Source organism: Mesoplodon bidens, assembly GCF_964165515.1.
Source record: "Mesoplodon bidens genome assembly, chromosome: X".
Lineage (NCBI taxonomy): Eukaryota > Metazoa > Chordata > Mammalia > Artiodactyla > Ziphiidae > Mesoplodon > Mesoplodon bidens.
The window spans coordinates 52,595,167-52,615,299 of NC_138163.1; the positions used below are offsets into that span (position 1 = coordinate 52,595,167).

The 20,133-nt window shown below is 44.9% G+C and overlaps 1 protein-coding gene across 1 annotated transcript in view; it reads right to left on the minus strand.

Annotated features, from left to right (window-relative positions):
- Positions 1-810: 810 nt before the first annotated feature.
- Positions 811-20,133, minus strand: part of LOC308608823 (nuclear RNA export factor 3-like) — a gene marked incomplete at both ends in the record, with an annotated part of 32,916 nt that continues 13,593 nt past the window's right edge. The window contains 16 exons of the mRNA XM_081222155.1: positions 811-1,440; positions 9,812-9,933; positions 10,341-10,383; positions 10,479-10,594; positions 10,703-10,761; positions 10,868-10,975; positions 11,119-11,174; positions 11,260-11,328; positions 11,694-11,730; positions 12,608-12,717; positions 12,882-12,989; positions 13,531-13,611; positions 13,736-13,840; positions 13,948-14,031; positions 14,653-14,806; positions 15,025-15,199. Of these exons, the coding sequence (XP_081078281.1) occupies positions 811-1,440; positions 9,812-9,933; positions 10,341-10,383; positions 10,479-10,594; positions 10,703-10,761; positions 10,868-10,975; positions 11,119-11,174; positions 11,260-11,328; positions 11,694-11,730; positions 12,608-12,717; positions 12,882-12,989; positions 13,531-13,611; positions 13,736-13,840; positions 13,948-14,031; positions 14,653-14,806; positions 15,025-15,199 (2,057 nt within the window). The remainder of the gene's footprint in view (positions 1,441-9,811; positions 9,934-10,340; positions 10,384-10,478; positions 10,595-10,702; positions 10,762-10,867; positions 10,976-11,118; positions 11,175-11,259; positions 11,329-11,693; positions 11,731-12,607; positions 12,718-12,881; positions 12,990-13,530; positions 13,612-13,735; positions 13,841-13,947; positions 14,032-14,652; positions 14,807-15,024; positions 15,200-20,133) is intronic.

Consider the following 20,133-nt stretch of genomic DNA (forward strand, 5'->3'; position numbering starts at 1 on the left):
TATTCTCTCTTTATCTTTAATTTTTGCCATTCTAACTCCAGTGTGTCTTGGTGTGGTCTCCTTTGGCTTGACCCTGTTTGGGACTCTCTGTGCTTACTAAACCTGGATATCTCTTTCCTTTCCCAGGTTAGGGATGTTTTCAGCTATCGTGTCTTCACATATGTTCTCTGCCCCATTCTCTTTCTCTTTCTCTTCTCCTTCTCAGACCCCTATAATGCAAATGTTAGTACACTTGCTGTTGTCCCAGAGGTCTCTTAAACTGCCCTATTTCTTTTTCTCTTTTTTCTTTCTTCTATTCTGCTTCAGTTATTTCTTCTACACCATCTTCCAGCTTGCTCGTCCATTCCTCTGCATCATTTCATTTACTGTTGATTCCGTGTAGTGTATTTTTCATTTCAGTTATTGTATTCTTCTCTGTGTGGTTCTTCTTCATATTTTCGAAATCGTTGTTAAAAACTTCTCACTCTGTTCATCCAATCTTCTCCTGAGTTCTTTGAACATCTTTATGATCATTACCCTGAACTCTTTATCAGGTAGATCTCTTATCTGCACTTCACTTGGTTCTTCTTCTGGGGTTTTATTGTGTTCCTTTGTTTGGAATAGATTCCTCTGTTGAGTCATTTTGTCCAATTTTCTATTTTGTTTCTCTGTATCTCTAGGTTGGTTCCATTTCCCCACTGTACAGAAGTGGCTTTTTGTAGGAGACGTCCTGTGTGTCCCAGCCGAGCTCTCCCCTCTGGTCAGCAGAGCTATATGCTCTAAGGGTGTCCCTGTTAGGGCTGCGTGTATCCTTCTGCTGTGACCGGCACACTACTGTGGATGGTGTGGTAGGTGTGGCTGGCCCCTGGTCCAGTGGGCTGTCAGGCCCTGCCTTGTGCAGAGGCTTGTGGCCACTGGTGAGTGAGGCTGGGTCATGAGGCTGCTGGCTGCAGTGCCCCAGGAAGTCCCGGGTTTAGCACTGGCCCACTGGTGGGTGGTGCTAGGCTCTGCAGAAGGTGGTGTTGGGGTTAGAAGTCCTGTATCTAGTGTCAGCCTGCTGGTGGGCAGGGTCAGTTCCTCATGGCTGGCTGCCGGGTATGGGGGTGTCCAGAACCTGGTGTTGGGCCACTGTTGAGTGGGGCTGGATCCAAGGCAGCTGGCTGAGGGGTCCAAGCTGTCTTGGAACTGGTATTGGCCTGCTGGTGGTGGCGGCTGTGGCCCAGGGAGTCCTGGAGCTAGTGCTGGCTCGCTGGTGGGCAGAGCCAGGTTCCTGTGTCTCTGGCTGCAGGGCCTTGGAGTCCTGAAGCTAGTGTCGGTTTGCTGGTGTGTGGGGCCAGTTCCTGACATGGCTGAGTATGGGGTCTGGGGTGTCCCAAAGCTGGCGTCATCCCACTGGTGAGTGGGGCCAGATCCAGGAGCAGTTAGTTGAGGGGCCCAATGTGTCCCAGAGCTGGTGCCAGCCTGTTGGTATATGGGACGGGTCCTGGTATGCCAGGGGGCAGGGCTGTGGTGTTTCTTGGGCTAGTGTTCCCAGAGGAATATTCCTTTTAACATATTTACAAATATGTACATTAACAGAAGATGTTCTTTAATTTTATTACATTTGCATGAGACTGAATTTCTTCTAAAAGCTTGAAGCTTTTAAAGGTATTCCATATTGAAATTTAGTGGTGCTCTTTAAAGAAAATTGTTGCTGATCATAAATGTTGACAATTTTCTTGCTTCTCATCTTTCATATCTTTATGAACTCTGTGTTGTATGTTTACAGAATGGTAATACTTGATAAAATTGTAACTATGAAGAATCCATTCCCTTGTAGTCAAACTATCCTGACACAGTAATATCAAAGTACGATAGTAAAGAAAAAGCTTTGCCAAAACTTTGCGAAAGAAAATGAGATTCAAGTACGCTACCATGGATGCCTTTGTGGTTCTTCCTAAATTTACTGCAGGGGTGAGAGCTCTAGTGCTTTGTAACTACCCATTCACTAATTCAATGTAGGTATTTCCTGAATAGAAGTATTTGTTACCTGGAAAGACATAGTAGTTGAAAACCATTTGAGTTTGAGTACTGTGGGTATTATGCTCATATTGATAATTGTGCTTTCAAATGGTGCCTGAAGGTGACATTTTTGTTTACCTATGCAATATACATTCCTCATCTTCCTAACTGGTCTCAGATTTTCATTAGTGCATTTCCTCCCTCATACAGTCACATGTTTGGGGGGAATTTGACTGCTAGTTCCAAGGGTGAGACCAGAGTTACTCTAGATCTCACGCAATAATCCTATGACCCTAGCCACAGTCATTGGTTCAAGATTGGGCCTGAGTCTTTATATCTTTGAGCCACTGGATCAACTAACCTAAAGTCTCCTCTACCTCTGGGCTCTCAGTTATATAAGCAAGTATATTTCTTTATGGTATACACAAAAGTGGATTTTACTTTCTGTTACTTGTAACTTTGTTACTTACTGCTATATTGTTTTGAAGATATGTTATTAGGTGAATGTAAGTTCAGAATTTATAATCTTAATACATTTTCTTTTATGGTTTGATAGCAGCCTTCTTTGTTGCAATTGCTTGATGTCTATTTTGCCTGATAGTAATACAAATTAACCACGTTCCTTTCAGTTTTACTGATCATTGGTATTTTTTACCATCACTTTATTTTCATCCTCTCTGACAGTCTGCTCTACCTGCTGCATGACCTACTGAAACACGTTCATAATGTCTGTATTAGACTGTTCAGACTGCCACAACAAAAATACCACAGATAAGTGGCTTAACAACAGAAATTTGTTTCTCACAGTTCTGGAGGCTGGAAGTACAAGATCAAGGTGTGAGCAGGGTGATTTCATCTAAGGCCTCTCTCCTTGGCTTGAAGATGGCCATCTTCTTGCTTCTTTTTCACGTGGTTGTCCCTCTGTGTATACACACTTCTGCTGTCTCTCTGTGTGTCCTAAACTCCTCTTCTTATAAGCACACCAGTCAGATGGGATTAAGGTATCCCCTAACAGCCTTAAATTAATTTAATCCCCTTTTAAAGGCCCTATCTCCAAATCCAGTCACGTTCTGAGGCACTGGTAATTAGGGCTTCAGGATATGAATTTTGGAAGAACACACTTCAGTCAATAACAAAACCTAATGTTAAGATGATGTTACCATAGAAAACAAGACAGCAGAGGCAGGAGCAATGATGCGGAGCAGGCAGGAGGATGGCATGTTAGGCTTTCATTTTCCTGTAGCTTCTCCAGTTCCTACAATTCTCTAATGGCCAATGAATCCCAGGCCTTTGACTGGGAAACTTGCATTGCTACTACCTCAGCCTGGACCTAAAGGATGGGAACTAGTCATCCACACTAGTTAAGAGCTCACAGCTTAAAATCTAACACTTTCCTATTATCAGTAGATCTGCTGTTTTCTTCCAAGATACTTGACCCTTCTTAACCTCAGCTTATTAATTAGACACAGAGACAAAATAATTAGTCATACAACTCCAACTGTGAGAATTAAATGAAATTGAGATCTACTTCTGCACATCATCAGGGCTGTTTGCTGGGTGGAAGGTTTGGAAAGCTGTTTCCTCAGCCATTTATGCACAGCATGTTCAGGCTCATTCTATTCTAACAGCTCTATATTCTAGGTCATGCCACAGCATTGTCCATGAGACATGCAGAAGGGGAAGAGTTGCATCTGTACACTGGGGTTAGACATTTTGGGGGCCCAATTATCTCACCAAATACCTCCCTTACTATTTAGCAACCAGAGCCACTTGCAGTTCTCTATTTCGACTCCTAAACTTCAGGAAGAGAGAGACATTGTCTGAATTTTTTCATGGTCCTATCTTCCCTTCTTAGCACAGAGCTTGACATGCGCTAGGTGCATGAATGAATGAATAGGTGGATGAATGATAGTTATATTCCAGACATACATCTTTCTTCTCTGACACTTAGTAGCCCCTGGCAGGCCAGAGCCTTAGCCTTATAGCTAAGTCCAGTGGTTACGACTCGGCACTCTCACTGCATTGGGCCCAGGTTCAATCCCCGGTTTGGGAACTAAGATCCCACAAGCCGCGCAGCAGAGAAAAAAAAAAAAAAAGATGGATGCATTATGTTGAACATAAATTATAGCTCAGTGAAGTTGGTTTTTAATATGTCGTTGTATCCCTTCCAGAATCTAGACCTGCGTCATGCTCATATGTGAAATCAACCTGTATTTTCAGATTGAACTGTACAGTTGGGTTTTTCATTTGTTAGCTTGCATGCTTGTTTTTTTGTTTTGTTTTGCGTTTTTCTTTTTTTTTTTTTTGCCACAACCAAAAATATTCTCAGGATCTCCTGACTTATACATCCAACCACATGCTCCCCACCTAGATTTTTCATAGGCTCCACAAACGACATGGTCAAAACAGAACTGTCAGTTTCCTGGCATTGCACCGCAGCTGGTCCTCCGTTCATTTACCCATCGAAGAAAACCGCCCTAACCCAGCTGCCAAAATCCACATTGCAAGAGACACACTTACTTCCTCTCTATCCCTTACCACAAACGTGGACTTCATCAACAAGTTCAGTACTTCCAAGATACATATCATTTCAAACCCCATCTCACCCCTTCCATTGGTACGACTGTGGTCTACGAGACTGTAACCTCTCACTCTCATGTGTGTCGTAGCCTCCTAATCTTGTCTCTTGATCTTACAGTTGCTCTAGTTCAGTCTGTCCTCCAAGGAACATTTAGAATGAGCTTTAATAAAGTAGATTATAATAATAATTTCCCTTCCTTTCAGAAAGCACCCAATGGCTCCATCATAATAAGATCAAAAGCCAGAGTCCTTACCATGGCCCACAGGACCTTCTGTTATTGGGCCCCTCCTACCATTCTCACCTCATTTTCTAACGCTGTCCTCCCAATGCACACTGGCATACAAGCTGTTCCCTAAAACTGCCAAGCTTGCCCATATCTTAGGGCCGTTCGTCTTGCTCTTCCCTCTGCCTCGAGGGCTCAGCTCTGATATCTTCCCTCTGCTGACTGTGTACTTCTTGTTATTTGAATATTAAATCTAAGTTACGCCTTCAGAAAATCCTTCCTTGCCTTCCCCACCCTAGTCATTCTCTGTCACATTTTCCCATATTATTTTCTTAATGGCTTTTAAATCTTGAGTGAATCAACCCCTGTAGAATGTGAGCTCCATGAGAACCATGACCCTGTCTGTCAGGTTCTCTGATTTATCTTCAGTGCCTATTACAGTGCTTCACATATCATTGGTAACCAATAAATATTGGTTGAATGAATGAATGAGTGAGTGAATGACGTAGATTAAGCACGCTAAGTTGTGAGGACTCAGGCATGGTCTGGGACATGGGATTTGGGCGGATGGGAGAGGGACCTCAGGTGTCTCTGAAGCAGAAGTTTGGTTTGAACCCATGAAATCTGTGGTTGGAAAACTGGGTAGAAAGGACATGATAATTGAGGTAGTGCTTCTAGCTGCCTTGGGTATGAAAGTGTAGCATGTGTTCTATACCAATTCTCCTTCTTTCTTAATAAAAGAATCCCACATTTATTTGGTACAGTAATGTTTCCAGTAAAAGAACATATTTATAGCCTGCTTTGCAGGCAAGCATGGTCACATGACCAACTCCTACCTAATGAGGTGATGGCAGAAGTGTTGTATAGTAGTTCCAGGAAGGTAGCTAAAAGGGAGACGAATTTCTCAGACCAAGGTATTTCTCATACCATCTGTTGTGGACTGAACTGTGTCCTACTCAAATTCATATGTTGAAGTTTTAACCACCAGTACCTCAGAATGTGACTGTGTTTGAAGATAGGGTCTTTAAAGAGGTGATTAAATTAAAGTGAGCCCGTTAGTGTAGACACTAATCCAATATGATTAGTTTCCTTATAAGAGGAGTTTAGGACACATAAAGAGATACCAGGTTGTGTATGCACAGAGGGACAACCATGTGAAGAAGGACTAAGAAGGAGGCCATTTTCAAGCCAAGGAGAGAGTCTCAGAAGAAACCAAACCTGTGGACACCTGGATCTTGGGCTTCCATCCTTTAAAATGTGAGAAATAAATTTGTGTTGTTTAAGCTACTCAGCCTGTGGTATCTTGTTATGGCAGCCATAGCAAACTAATACACCATCAGATAAGGTTTTCAATTTTGACAGCTCATTAGAATCAACTGAGGTGAACCTTGAAGATACTGATGACTGGGCTTATCCCTAGAGGCTCGGATTCAGTTGGTTGAATCTGAGCATTAGAGGGGATCCTAATGGATATCCAGAGTTGAAAACCACATGTCTAGGAGACTAGTTTTGTTCACTCCATTGAGCAGGCTGAGAGTGATGAATCCAGCATCATTTAGAAGGCATCCCGCCGTATCTCCCTCCTTCCACTGTTCTTCCTCTCCCCCATATCCCCCTTCTTTTTCCGCCCTATCCAGATCTCCACAGATGGACCCAGAGATGCCCCCACCTCTTAATCCTGTTCCATATCCAAGTTCAGTCCTAATTTGAGGAACATTTAATAGCTTCAGCCCCACTTCTGCCCTCCCTGTCAAGAAAAGTGAGTCTCGAGGGGCCTCACATTCTCTTACTCTGCCTGTTAGCCAGAGCCAGGGCAGCTCTCTAGAGGTAACTTCTTGCCTCTTAATCCAATTATAAAATCGATGAAAGACTTGAACAGAGGGCAAATAGGCTTAGGAAAAGCTATTCAACATCTTTAGCCGTCATGCAAATGCAAATTAAAAGCACAATGAAATGTTAAACCCACCTATCCAAATGGCTGAAAAAAAGTGACAAAACCAAATGCAGGTGACACTGGATAAACTGAGTCACTCATACATTGCCAAAGGGAATGCAAAATGGTACAGGCCGTCTGGAAAACAATTTGGCAGGTTTTTCCAAACATGCAATTACCATATGGTACAGCAGTTGCACTCTGGGCAATTTACCCAGAGAAATGAAAATTTATGTTTACACAACAACCTTTACATGAAGTTCATCACAGTTTTACTCACAATAGTTAAAAAGGGGAAATAGCCCCGATGGCTTTCAATGGGGGAATGGCTAAACAAACTGTGGTACATTCACACCATGGAATCCTATTCAGCAATAAAAAGGAACAGACGATAGACACACCTTACAACTTGGATGGATCTCAGGAGAGTTATGCTGAGTGAAAGAAATCCATTCCTACAGGTAATGTACTATAGGATTCCATTTCTATGACATCTAGGAAATTATACTACTCTTTGACAGAGTTCAGGAATGTGGGATCAGGAAGAACGTGGGTGTGGCTATAAAGGCTAACATGAGGGAAACGTGTGGTGATGAAACAGTTTTTTATCTTGTTTGTGGTGATAGTTAGAACACTTACACAGCTGGTAAAAGTGCATGGAATTATATATATAAGTATTATACACAAGTGTTCTAACACATAAATGAGTGCATGTAAAATGGCAAAATTGTGGTAAACTCAGTGGATTGTACGAATGTCCATTTCTTAGTTTCGATACTGTACTAAAGTAATACAAGGTGTTATCATTAGGAGAAGGTGAGTGATGGGTATACATGACCTCTCTACACATTTTTTTGCAACTTTTGGTAAATCTATAATTATTTCAAATTTAAAAAGTTAAAAAAACAACACAGGATTTGTGGGGAATACAGTCTTAGGTACAGAGCCTAAGAACCTAATAAAAATGTTAACAAAGCTTTAGACCTGTTAAATGATTAAGAAACCCATAATTATTGCAGTAAATATGGTACTTTACTTGCTAAATCCATTATATTTGTTTATAGAAGTGAACATCAGAACGGTCACAACTTGTGAGTACTGAAGTGGTGGAGAGAAGGTTATCAGGAGGCAAAGCTTGGATTTTAGGGTAGTCCAGGAATGGAGTTGTTACTGTATAATTTTCAAGCACTGTGTAGGTCAGATATAAATGCTAGAGACTTCCAGGGATGATGCGGGAGATGGGACCTTTTGGTCCTGGCCCCACTAACTCTTGGTTCGGTCAGGGGAAAAGCAATCCAAGACACACAACATATAATGTGCAATGTTACTCTTTAATATAAAGATAAACAAGGATCATGCGTGGGAAAAATATAGAGCAACGGGCAGGCCTACATGGTAAACTTTGGCTTTGTGATTAGCTGGACTGCAAGCTAAGTCATGGATATGGCTTCAGTTAAGAGAAGAGAGGTAACAAATATGATGAGGATGAAAATGACATCTAAAGGCTCATTTGCAGAGTTTTGTTCTCAAGATCCCAGGTCAGTGGATGAGGGTCTCATCTGGAATTTTGCCCTTGGACTGAAGAAAGTAAAGAGAAAGAATTGGGATGTCAGCAGAGCCAGCAGCCGTGAGTGTCAACCCCAGGGCACCTGACTTCTGTCCGCCTTCACCTTCCTGAAACCCTAGAGGTCTATTTCGTCTTATCTCTGAATTCTCAGAATTCACTTTTTGATGAGTAAAGAAATGTTTAGTTCTGGTATAGTCTAGTCATTGTACTGAAAGCACCTGTAGTGGGGGAGGATAGATGACCTCCCTTAGGACCAAACTGGAGACACTTGACCACACAACTTCACTGCTAAATCTATGCTACAAGAGCAAGCCTTCAAGTTTACCAACATGTATGTACCAGAATGAGCAGATGCCATTGCATGTAATGCTGAAAAAGAGGTGAAAAGGTAAATGGCTATCAATAGTAGCTTATGGCTTCCAGGAATTCAATTGTTTGATATATTGATCTTAGAAAGAGTAATGTAGCTTCACATATACTGAGAAGAAACTATGCTGGTACTAATAATAAAAGAAGTTTCAAAACAGTATATAAGATAGGAAACCTATATTTTATAGTACATGGAAATGTATTAGTGTGAAATTAGGGACTTTTTCACAAGTAAACATTTGTAAGAAAAAATAGATTTAAAATAATGACCTGAAAATTCCCATTAATCCCTCCTCTACTCATCCCAGCTCCCTCCTATCCCCATGCAAACTCAGCATTCACTTCTGAGACCACTAGAGGTTCATCTCAGATGGGGTGGAGGATGCCTGTATGATGTCCTGCTGCAGCTGGGAGATGGTATACATGGAGCTGGAGGTGGGTGTAGGCACTGGGATGCAGAACACCGCTGGGTCTCACTGGGGTTGGCATCCCTCACAAACAGCTCGTCATTCATGATGCACAGACTGAAGGAAAAATAGACCCCCAGACAACTGATGGATGGACACCCTCACCCGCAATACTGACTCTGCTCCCAGTGGCACTCAGCAACCAGATTCCTTCCACGTCCCTCCTGTGTCTGTCTCCCAGGTTCCTTGACTGGTACCTCTGCCCCTCCCCACAGAGCCCACCTTTGGAGAGGCTGTCTACCACCTTCACTCGATTTATAGGTTTATCCCCAACCCACGGGCAATTTCGCATTTACCCTTTACCACAGCCCAAGGGCTGGACACTCTGATCCCCATTCTCAGAAGAAGACACTGAGCCACACAGAGGTCATATGACTTGACCAAGGACACAGCGAGTGAGTGTTGGGGAAGGAGTGAATGCATAGGCCAATTCCAGAGCCCATACTCTTCTTAACCACTAGGCTAGACTGCTCCTGGGATCTCACTGCTGGCTTTCCACAATACCGAGTAAACCTAAGGTCTGTGCCACCACATTCCCACGCTCCTGAGCCCAGGTGAGGATGGGTATTCCCACCCACGACAGGGCTCTCACCTGCAGTAGCTGGCAGGGGTAGCGATGAAGGTCCGGGTGAAGGCACGCACACAGCCCTGAGAACTTCCTTCCACTTCAACAGCAAACAAACAACAGTACCCCTGAGAGCCGCACGTGCTGTACATGCTCACACGGTGGTCCCCAGTCAGGGAGTGACTGGACACTCATGCTAAGAGGGCAGTTGTTAACAGGGGCCAGGGTGTCGCGAATGGGGATGGCAGCTATAGGAGCAGTCTGCGCCCAGTGACATGGCCACTGACAACCACTACACAAGTTCACGGGATGCATTCTTCACAGCCGCCCAAGAGGTGGATACTTCTATGCCATTGTGCAAATGAGGAAACTGAGAGGTTCAATAGCGGCCCAAGTTCTCACAGTAAGGATCTGGGATGAGAGGCACCAAACTCCACAGCCTATGTCCCCAACGCCCAGGGTGTGCAGGGCAGACAAACATGGACACAGCTCAGACCTGGGTTGTCTGTGGGAAGCCTGAGGGCTGGAGAACAGAGTGGGGGAGGGGAGGGGAAGGGAGGAGAGGGGGTCAGGGAAGCTAGGTGGTTCTGGGAGTGAGCCTGGCCAGGGGGAGGCAGCAAGGAGACATCAGGGGTGGGGGTCTACACACACTTACCATCCTCGAACACCCCGCTGATGGAGAAGCAGAGCATCGTTTCCTGAAAGGGAAGAGCCCAGGTGCCCAGTCACCACCCCCACCTCCTACCCACCCATGGCTTCCTGGGCCCGCCCGAGGGAGGAAGCAGGCGCTCACCATCTGGAACCAAATGTCCACCACGAAGGAGCTGAAGTCATGCTGAGTCTTGGGCAACCCACAGAGGGTGTGCACAATGACACGTTTTGTGTGCTTCAGCAGCTGAACCCGCAGGTCTGTGAGGGGAGGGCAAGCGAGCGAAGGTCAGGGGCTGCCACACCCTGGGCCCTATGATTGACCCCTTCACCGCCCTTTCCCACCCAGTCTTCCCATCGCACACTCACGGGGGTCCTTGAGCTTCTTCATATTCCTGCTGTCCTTGAAGTACTCGCACAAGCTGCTTCTAGGAGACAAAGAGCAACAGTGGGTGGTGCGTATTTGCAGGAGCTGGCCTGTGTCTGCTGGGGAGCCACACGGCCTAGGAGCAGAGCCTGTGCTGTGATACTCACGGGGCTGGGTCCTCGGGGTGGAAGGGAATGGTCAGGGAGAAGCAGGCCTCCTCGTGATAAGCCCCTGCGAGAACCTGTCGGTCTCCGTAGTCATGGATTAAGTAGTACCTAAGGGAGGGCAGTGAAGACAGTCTATCTCTGTGGTCTGGACCTCAAATGAGACTTGAAAACTCCCCTGAGCAGACCTGTGCTTAGGTGGCCTCACCTCTCATAGCCCTCCTCCCCTTGCTCAGCTTCCAAGAGGTACTTACTGCTTCAGGAATTGCAGGACTAGGCTCTTCAGCTCATCAGATCCAAAGTAGCTTCCCTGGAATCAAAACAGTCCTCAGGACCAGGGCTGACACCCCCTTCTCAGGCACCACTTAAAACCCGGCTTGATCCTCCGTCCTCACCTTGCAGGTTGGTAAGCGCTTGCAGGCTTCAATACCACACTTAGCCAGTGGGGATGTCTCCTGGCCATCCTGGGGAAGAGAAGAGGATGTCAGCAGTGCAGACCAGGAGGTGGTGTTGGATGATCAGGGAAAAGGATGGGCCCAAGAGACGGTGAGGGTCAGAGGTCAGGGGTGAAAGGGCCCTGGAAATTCCATGGGCAGGACTACAGTTTGGATCATCACCGTGGGTTCCCCAAAGCCTGTGAAGAACATGGCTGAAGAAGATCCAGAGCCTCTGTCAGGTTCCCACAGGGGCTGTACCATCCCCCTCCGCCCAGGACATTTAAGGGTCAGTTTCAAAACTGTAACTGTGGCAAGACCTAATGGGGTGCAGAGTAGTTTGTGGGTGCTGTCAGTGCCAGTTAGAGGAGTCTGTGAACAAGGAATACACTTACCAAGGTTAGTAACTTGGGGAACAATTCCAGGATGGAGCTGCCAAAATCAAGACAAAACAGAAAAGTCAGCGAAACTGTGGAGGTGACCCTCTTCCTCATGGGAGCAAGTACACCCACACCCCAGTGTCCCAGCCTTCCAGGGCCCTGAACACGTCCCCCATCGACTGGCACAGAGGGAGAGCATGCCCTGCCTCCCTCCCCGCCTCCCTCCCTCCCATCCTCTCCTTCCCCTGGGTAGCTCCCCGCAGAATGCGCGGACTCCCTTCTCCAGTGCCACCATGACCAGCATCTCAAACTCATGCTGCAGGGCTTCCTTCCCCTCCCTTCCTTCCTCCAGGGCCCGGCTGAAGGCTGTGGGGAGAAGAGGGATTGGGGTGTGTGCCCGAGGCTCTGCCACCTCACTTAGGGTACTGCACTCTGCCAAGACCTGGACCAAGACCTGGACTCCCCACATGGGTGGCCCAGGATGCTGGGGCAGGGAGGTGAGTGAGGTGGGGCTCAGGGAGGGAGATGAAGCGGGACGAAGACAGAAAGGGAGTGAAGGTACGAGGGGTGAGATGACAGAGACATACGGGCCTAGAGACAAGGGAGAGAGAGAAAACAAAGGGAAGGGAAAGAAGCTCTCCCATGGTGGGGTTCAGGGAAGAAGAGAGAGGAAATGTGAAATGGCACCCCTTTTGCAGCTCTTCACCTGCCCCAGAATGGCTCAGACACAGCAGGTAAGAATGTAAAATATGCACATGTTGGGCTGGGGGCCCATATGGATTGTGGTTGAAACTCTGTCCACTTTGTGATGCAGAGAGGAGAGCACAGGGTCTATAGTCCTCCCTGAGGTCCACATCAGCTGCCCCTTGCAAACGGGCACTTTCGGGAGTAGCTCAGGCTGCCAGCGGGTAACAGAGGATACATCTGACCTTATGTTGGTTGACTTATCAGGGAAGGTGGTGCACAGGGGGTTTCTCTCTGCACACATCCCTTCTGGCTCCAGCCGCTCACCCTTGTCCATCTCCCCTGCAGACTTCACCTGTGATTATGAGGAGGAACCACATGGGCCAGAGAAACAGAGCCAGGATGGCCGTGCACCCATAGTCCCTTCCTTTTCCTACAAATCCATTTCCCTTCCTCTGTCACCATCACATGAGCCTTCCCACCTTCCCTTCAAAGACGGATCTGGGTACCACACCTCACCTCAGTGTTGGACAGGTTCCAGTTCTTGGTGCTGGAAGCATTCGGCATAGTGTTGGACAGGCTGTGCAGCTGGTAGGGTTTCTTATCGCTCAGGTCCAAGGCCAAAAGCTATGATGAGGAAAGAGTTAGAGTGAGGACCCCAGCAGGGGATACCTGAGACCAATCTGCCTCTTCTACCTAATCTCTCCCACCATCACCACCAGCCCCAACATTGGGTCTAAGGTCCTCATCTTGGGCATATTCCCTGGATGGATCTGCAGGGAGGCAGCCATGCCATTTCTAGGGTTTTGCGCCATTCCAGTATCACGGGTCATCAAGTCTCCAGGAAGCCAGGAGGAGGGAATCGGGGGCTGAGAGGCTCCTGGCTGGTACAGCTCCAGCACCAACCCCTCCCCGAGTTTCCATTCCTGAGTGTCCTTCCCAGCTAGACCGCTCTGCTCTCACCTGCTCTACAATTGCTGCTGTAGCCATACCAGGGTCGGAGCGGACTCTCTGGATGTCACGAGATTGCTGGGAGGCATCATATCGTTCCTTCACGGGCAGCTGCTGAGTTAGGAATGGGGTTCAGGGGCTCTGAGTCTGAGGTGGTGATCGGGGGCAATAGGTGGGTCTGGCTGTGAGTGCACAGGTTGTGTTGAGTCTGCATTACCTTTATCTGCTCCACCTTTTCTGACCTCAGCTCCTTCAGCACAGAGTGGGGTGCATCACAGGGATCAACAAAGATAGATATCTGTTGAGAACATGAGAGGGGCTGGGTAAGCTCCAGGAAATCTGAGCCCTGGGATCAAGCAAGACCATACCCCTGCTCTAGCCTCTTACTCCCAGCTAGCCCTGCTCATGCCCTTGACACACACCCTTTCATTAGCCTCATTGTAAATCTTGCCATTGACATTCTTCAGTGCGGAGGCAATGTTGGCATTCTGAACGAAGAACTGGGCCTCCATTTTCTCATAGTGAAACTGTAGGGAGAGTGACAAGAGAAGCATAATATGAGACCAGAGCCATTTCTCATCTGGGCCTGCCATCTACCCCGTTTCCTCTCATCGGCCTCAATGTCCTCTCTTACTTCGACAGGGGTGAAGGGGACACTGCATTGCTTGTGAATCAAATTCAGCAGCCACTTCTCATCATATTTAATACCGAAAGGAACCTAGGAGGCAAAGAAATAATTGGGGAAAGAAAAGTGATACAATGGAATCCAAGGTTAAGATAAGACCCAGTTGTGTCTTGCTTTAGGACCTTTTTTCAGGCTTTAGGTAATTTCTTAAGATAGGACAATATCTGTTATCGCTAACTTTTACACCAGACACGGACTTCCTATATATCCTTTCTTTCCATTTAAATACTTTTCCTGAAATAATCGACTTCATATCTTTCACACGTACTTACTTTTATAAAGTTCTAAGAGATCCTACCTAAGGCAGACCTGGCCTGCCCCTCTGACGAGGATCCCAGAGACTCAACCTCCTCCCACACTCAGCTTGAGCCAAACTGCGTCTTCTGGTGTGGAGTTGCTCCATCTCCTTGGCAGTAGTTTCCTCCTTTGTTTTAGACAGCGTCTCCCATGCTCCCTGCAGTCAGTCTGCTCCCTTTATATTGCTTCTCTGAACCTGCCCTCACATGATCTAGGACGTTAACTCCTAGTAATAACAAGAGAGATTACCAGCTCCACTGCCACGAGAGAAAAGTCCCAGCATCTCTACATGCGCCCAACATGACTCTCTCTGTCATCTTCTTCTACATGTTAGGTCCATTTAGCCAGCACACTCACTCTGATCTTGAACCAGCTCCCCAAGGTCTCATCCTGCCTGTTTCTCTCCATTCTTCTCTCTGGAGGCTTTTGCTCTGTCTCCTTGTTAACAGGGGTTTCGTCTTGTTCCTGTAAATTGCCTCTCCGATGACAGGATGGAAGGGCATAGGGAGCACTGTGGGGAAGTGGAGAGAAGAAAGTGGTCCGTATAGTCTTGGGAAGTCCTCTCTACATTTTCCCCAATGATAGCAGAGCTACAATAAAGATTGCTCAACCGTTAACCTGATCCCATCATTCCTCACTCTTCCAGGTTAGAGAGAAGAGTGACATATTTAGCTACATGATTTTGTTCCACTAGCTGGTGCACTTCAGCTATTCTGACTGGTCACTTACTATCTTACTCCATTGTCCTTGTGAACATCACTTTCTGCTTGATCTCCATCTTGTTGTTGCTGGGCTGAAGGATGAATACCAGGCCTGACTTGTTCAGACCAGCTGTTATACCTCCTTCTGTAAATACGACAGCATCTTGCTCTTCTTTGTAAGGAGTTTACTTGCTTATTGTACCCTGAAATTGAGAATATCACATCAATGGTCTCAGTACCAGAAAAATTCCTGGGTAAATATCACAGCTAATGAAGAAATACCACCAACTTTATAATCTAAATAGGAAATTATCATAGTTAGGAAGAAAAAAAAAGGCTGAGAGACTTCACTGTGGTTCCAATTCTCAGGAAATGATAGGTGGGGAGTGTTCACAGCCAAGAAGAAAGCAAGCACAGATGAAAGGGTCTGGACCCAGGGTTTAGTCTGTGATGTTAGTCCCTGCTCTGCTTGGTTCAGGTTATGTGACCTGGGACAAGTGGCTTTTCACCTCTAACTCTCTCTTCTCTGCTCAGCTCTAGGGGCACAATAAAACCTACCCTGAAATCTAGCCTGGTGTGGTGGTTCAAGGGTCAAAGGTGATCTCCCTGCCTGACGAAAGAATTAGAGATATGAAAGATAAGTCCAATGAAAAGATCCAGAATGCAGCCTGGAGAGACATAGCATGGAGAATACCAAAAGCGAGGGGGAGATAATTAAAGGTGATGCAGTGAACATAGCTAACACATGGTTAATGGGAGTCCCGGAAAGAAGAGGAGGGAACAGTGGAGAAGTGGTATTTGAAGAGATATTTCTCGAGAAGTTTCCAAAAGTAACAAGATATCAACTCAGTGTAACAGTATTATTGTAACAGGAGAAAAAGTAAGCTTTAAAGAGAAACATTCTTTAAAAAAAGGCATTCATTTCTTCATCCTGTAACAAAAACTCGGAAAATTTGTGACCAGAAGACTCAAACTAAAAGAAATATTATAGACTCTTTCTTGGGCAGAAGAAATATCTTCCCAGGTGGAGGCACATAGATACAGGAAAGAAAGACTAATGACATTTGTGAATATGTAGGCAAATTTAAATGAGTGTTGATTATATAACACAATGATAGTAATTTCTTCTGGGGATTTAAATATATAGACAATGAAAATGCATGACAATAAATTTGGAGGGAGTATATGGAATCAAAGTGTCTCAAGGTCCCCTAATTGTGTGAGGAGTTCTAAAGAACTAATTAATTAACATTAGACTGAAAGGGCAAAAATGTACATTGTAATCTGAAGGGTAAACACTACAAGAATGGCAAAAGAATGTTTATCTAGCCACATGAGGTAACAATTTAATAGTTATAAAATGTTAATCATTTCAAAGGAAAGGAAAGGAAAAAGAACTTAGAAGAGACAAAAATAAATATACAGTAAGATAGTATGTATAAACCAAATTACATCTACTTTTACATTAAAAATTTCAGATTATTATTCCAAATAGAAAGACAGCTATTATCAGACTGGACAAGAAACCCTCCATCAAATGCTCCTGAAAAGAGACACATGCAAATTTTAATCATCTAGGAAATTTTAAAATAAAAAAATAATGGCAAAATGTATACCTTTTCCACAGTAACCTACAGAGAGCTGGTATAACCCTATTAGTAAAGGTAAAGGTACAGTTTAAAGAAAAAAGAATCACTAGAGAAAGAAGGAGATTTCTTTTTGATAACAGGTTCAATGCAATAAGGAGATATTTATATAAAATTCTAAATTTGTATGCATGTCCTAAAATAGAGCCAAAATATGCAAAGCAAAATCTAACAGAAATAGAGCATGGACAAATTCACAGTCACAGTGGGAAATTTTTACACAGCTCACTGAGTGATGCACAAAATGGCAGGCAAAAACTCAGCTAGAGGGAGAAGGTTTCAAAATGTTACTTAAGTTAACAAATGTATTTAATTGACATAGAACAATGCACATAAGAACTACTCATGGAACATTCCAGGATAGATCATATGCTGGGCAACAAAGCAAGCCTCAGTAAGCTTCTATGGACTAATACAATTTGCCCTGACTAGTTAATGTAATACTCAGTGGTAATGGTGGGATTTCTGTCCCTCCCCCACCTCATATAAATCCAAGTAATATTAGTTTACACAATCCCACGCCCCACCTAGATGACCCTCCCTACTCTCCAAACCCTAGACCTGAGAAGATCACATGACTTTTGCCTTTTCCTTAGCCAGGGGAAATAATTCACCTCAGCCATGGCCATTTCCATAAGAGGGGAGGTTTTCCACATGGAATCAGGATGGATGTGTCAGAGCCCACTTGGCCCATTTCCTCAAGAGAGTGGGAAATAGTGATCCTGAGCCCTCTGCCTGCCTTCTCTAAAGGGGGGTCAGCTTGCTGGGGGTCCTGTGGGTTGGGGTTAGGGAGGGAACCCAGAACCCCTCCTGCCCTGTGGGGATCTGAGGACAAGGTCTCATGCTGACCAACTCACCCATGGGGTGGCCTGAAGGCAGTGATCTGTCACCACCCTCCTCACAGGCTGCTCGTGAAGAGAATCTGTGGGTCTGGAGCTGGAGGTTTGGAGAATATCAGGAAGGGCTGCCGAAGAAGGAGAGTGCAAGCCCCAAACCACTTTGTCAGAGCCACACAAACAAGATGGAGTCCTAACAGGAAGTCCCTTCCCCAAGGGCATAGAGGAGGACAGCCCTGGGGACCAGAGGAGACTTCACTTCCTGTAATTACTGCCCCCTGAGTTTGCTACCAGCCTAACACCCAGGGAACTCTTTCCAACTGTACCACCCTTGCAGAGGAGGGCATCTGGGATCAGGAGGCTTAGGGGACCTTGATACTTCTGGTTACAAACACAGGGAGCTCTGTATGCCAGACTCTGGATCAGCTACACTACATTGTGTTCCTTCGTACAGCAAACCCAGAGAACTCTGTGTGCTAGGTGTACGCCAGGCTCTGTACTTGCTACATTGCCTCTATTCTTTCATGAATTCCTCACAAGGGGCTCTGATATCAGAATCACCAACTTTCCAAGGTTGCTGAGGCTTACTGAGGTGCTGGAGCTTGTCTAGGGTCATTCAGATGCTACCTGGGGAAACAGAGACTGAAATTGAGCTCCACGGAATGGAAGATGACTTCTCCATGCATAGCTTTACTAAATTTTTGGTGAAATATAGGGGATTTTCTGAAGTTTACACAAAGTAACTGAATATTCTAAAAATAATCAAACGGCTAGAATTAACTCTAACCCATTCCAGAGGGATAATACCAAAACAACAACAACAAAAGACACTTGAAAATATAAAGGAAATATCAAACAGAGTTTGGTGGGTCACTGTAAGGACAGTTAAAAGAAACAACAAAGAAACAAACAAAAACCCGTAACCTTTCCTTTTTTAAAAAAAATGTAGTCACTCTAGGCAGATATCACCTAGTGGCTAGAACCACAACTGTAGCCCTGAAAGTCTCAAGTCACAGGGATTTGTAAAGAGGGAAGGGGGGAGGAGCCTGGTTTCCAGTTTATGAGCCAGAACTTTGTGGAATTTTCCAATACCTTCTGGAATTTTCCACTACTTGCCCTCCTTCCCTTCCTAGATCTCTATGCCCTGAAATCCAATGCCTGAGAGAGGTGAAGAAAAATCTGTACATGAGAGTGTGAACATCTGAGGTGAGGGAAATGTAAGACAGAAATGCATATGAATACACAGATACACTGTCAAGTCAAAAGTTGAAAATTCTGGGCTTCCCTGGTGGCGCAGTGTTTGAGAGTCTGCCTGCCGATGCAGGGGACACGGGTTCGTGTCCCAGTCCGGGAAGATCCCACATGCCGCGGAGCTGCTAGGCCCGTGAGCCATGGCCACTGAGCCTGTGTGTCCGGAGCCTGTGCTCCACAGCGCGAGAGGCCACAGCAGTGAGAAGCCCGCCTACCAAAAAAAAAAAATTGAAAATTCTGACTTTTTATGAAAGAGTATCATGTGAACTCTTTGATAACATGGTAAATATCCGTGAACTTTTTTTGTCAGTCGATTATTAGATCCTTTCAAGTGTTCCTCTCGACAGATTAGCCTAATCACAGAATCTTAGACGTTAAAAATGTATACTTAGAAAATAAAATCATTTTGCACCTTCCATCTACGTGATCCCCTCACCATGACTCACAGATACCCAAGATATCCAATGTAAAAGGATTGGTGCACATTTTCCAGATGTGTTTCTCTTTAGGTGATGTGAATACCTAACTTAAAACATTTGTGTAGTTAGGCAGTTCTGTACATATTCTTTTTAAATTTTGCCATTACAGGGACTTCCCTGGCGGTCCAGTGGTTAAGACTCTGTGCTCCCAATGCAGGGGACACAGGTTTGATCCCTGGTTGGGGAACTAAGATCCCACATGCTGCAAGGTATAAAAATAAATACACAAATAAATTAAAATTTTCGATTTCATAAGCAATTTTATGCAAATTGATTTTTTTCATTTATTATGACATCTTTCGATTTTCGCTTCTTCAGTTAATGGTTTGGCATCTTTCCAGATCTTTACTGAAGAAGCATTTTTATTTTTAGATGAATTGAATTATTTCTGGTTATCTTTTGTCCCTTTCTCTGATGATTAATAGAAATCCTGTTTGTTCTTGCACATGAGCACAAAATCTGTAATACTATTTGAAATGTTGTCTCCCAGCTTTTCAAACTTTTAATTGTTTTTCTTTTGACAGTACAGAAATTGCTTTAATTTTCATGGATTTTTTAAATTTAAAAATAACACAGCTATGACAAAAAAATGAGTAATACATAGGGTTGCATCAAATACTAGTCCACTGGGAATTCTAGATTCAAAGTCTTGATGGCTTCAGGGCAAAATGGAAAAGAGCTTTAGACCAAATTCTACACTGGTGAATATTGGGGAAAATATTTGAATACATGTTTGCTTATAGGAAACACCATGTAAAGTGCCTCTGGCCTAAAATAATTCCATAAATGATCATTTCCTTCCCTCCATAGAGGTTAATTTCCTCTGCTTCAACTTAAGCCCCACACAAATTCCCCAGGACAGTTCAATCTCTGTAGCCCCATATCCAGGCCTCTAGGCTCAAGGGAGTAGATTTCATCTACTTCC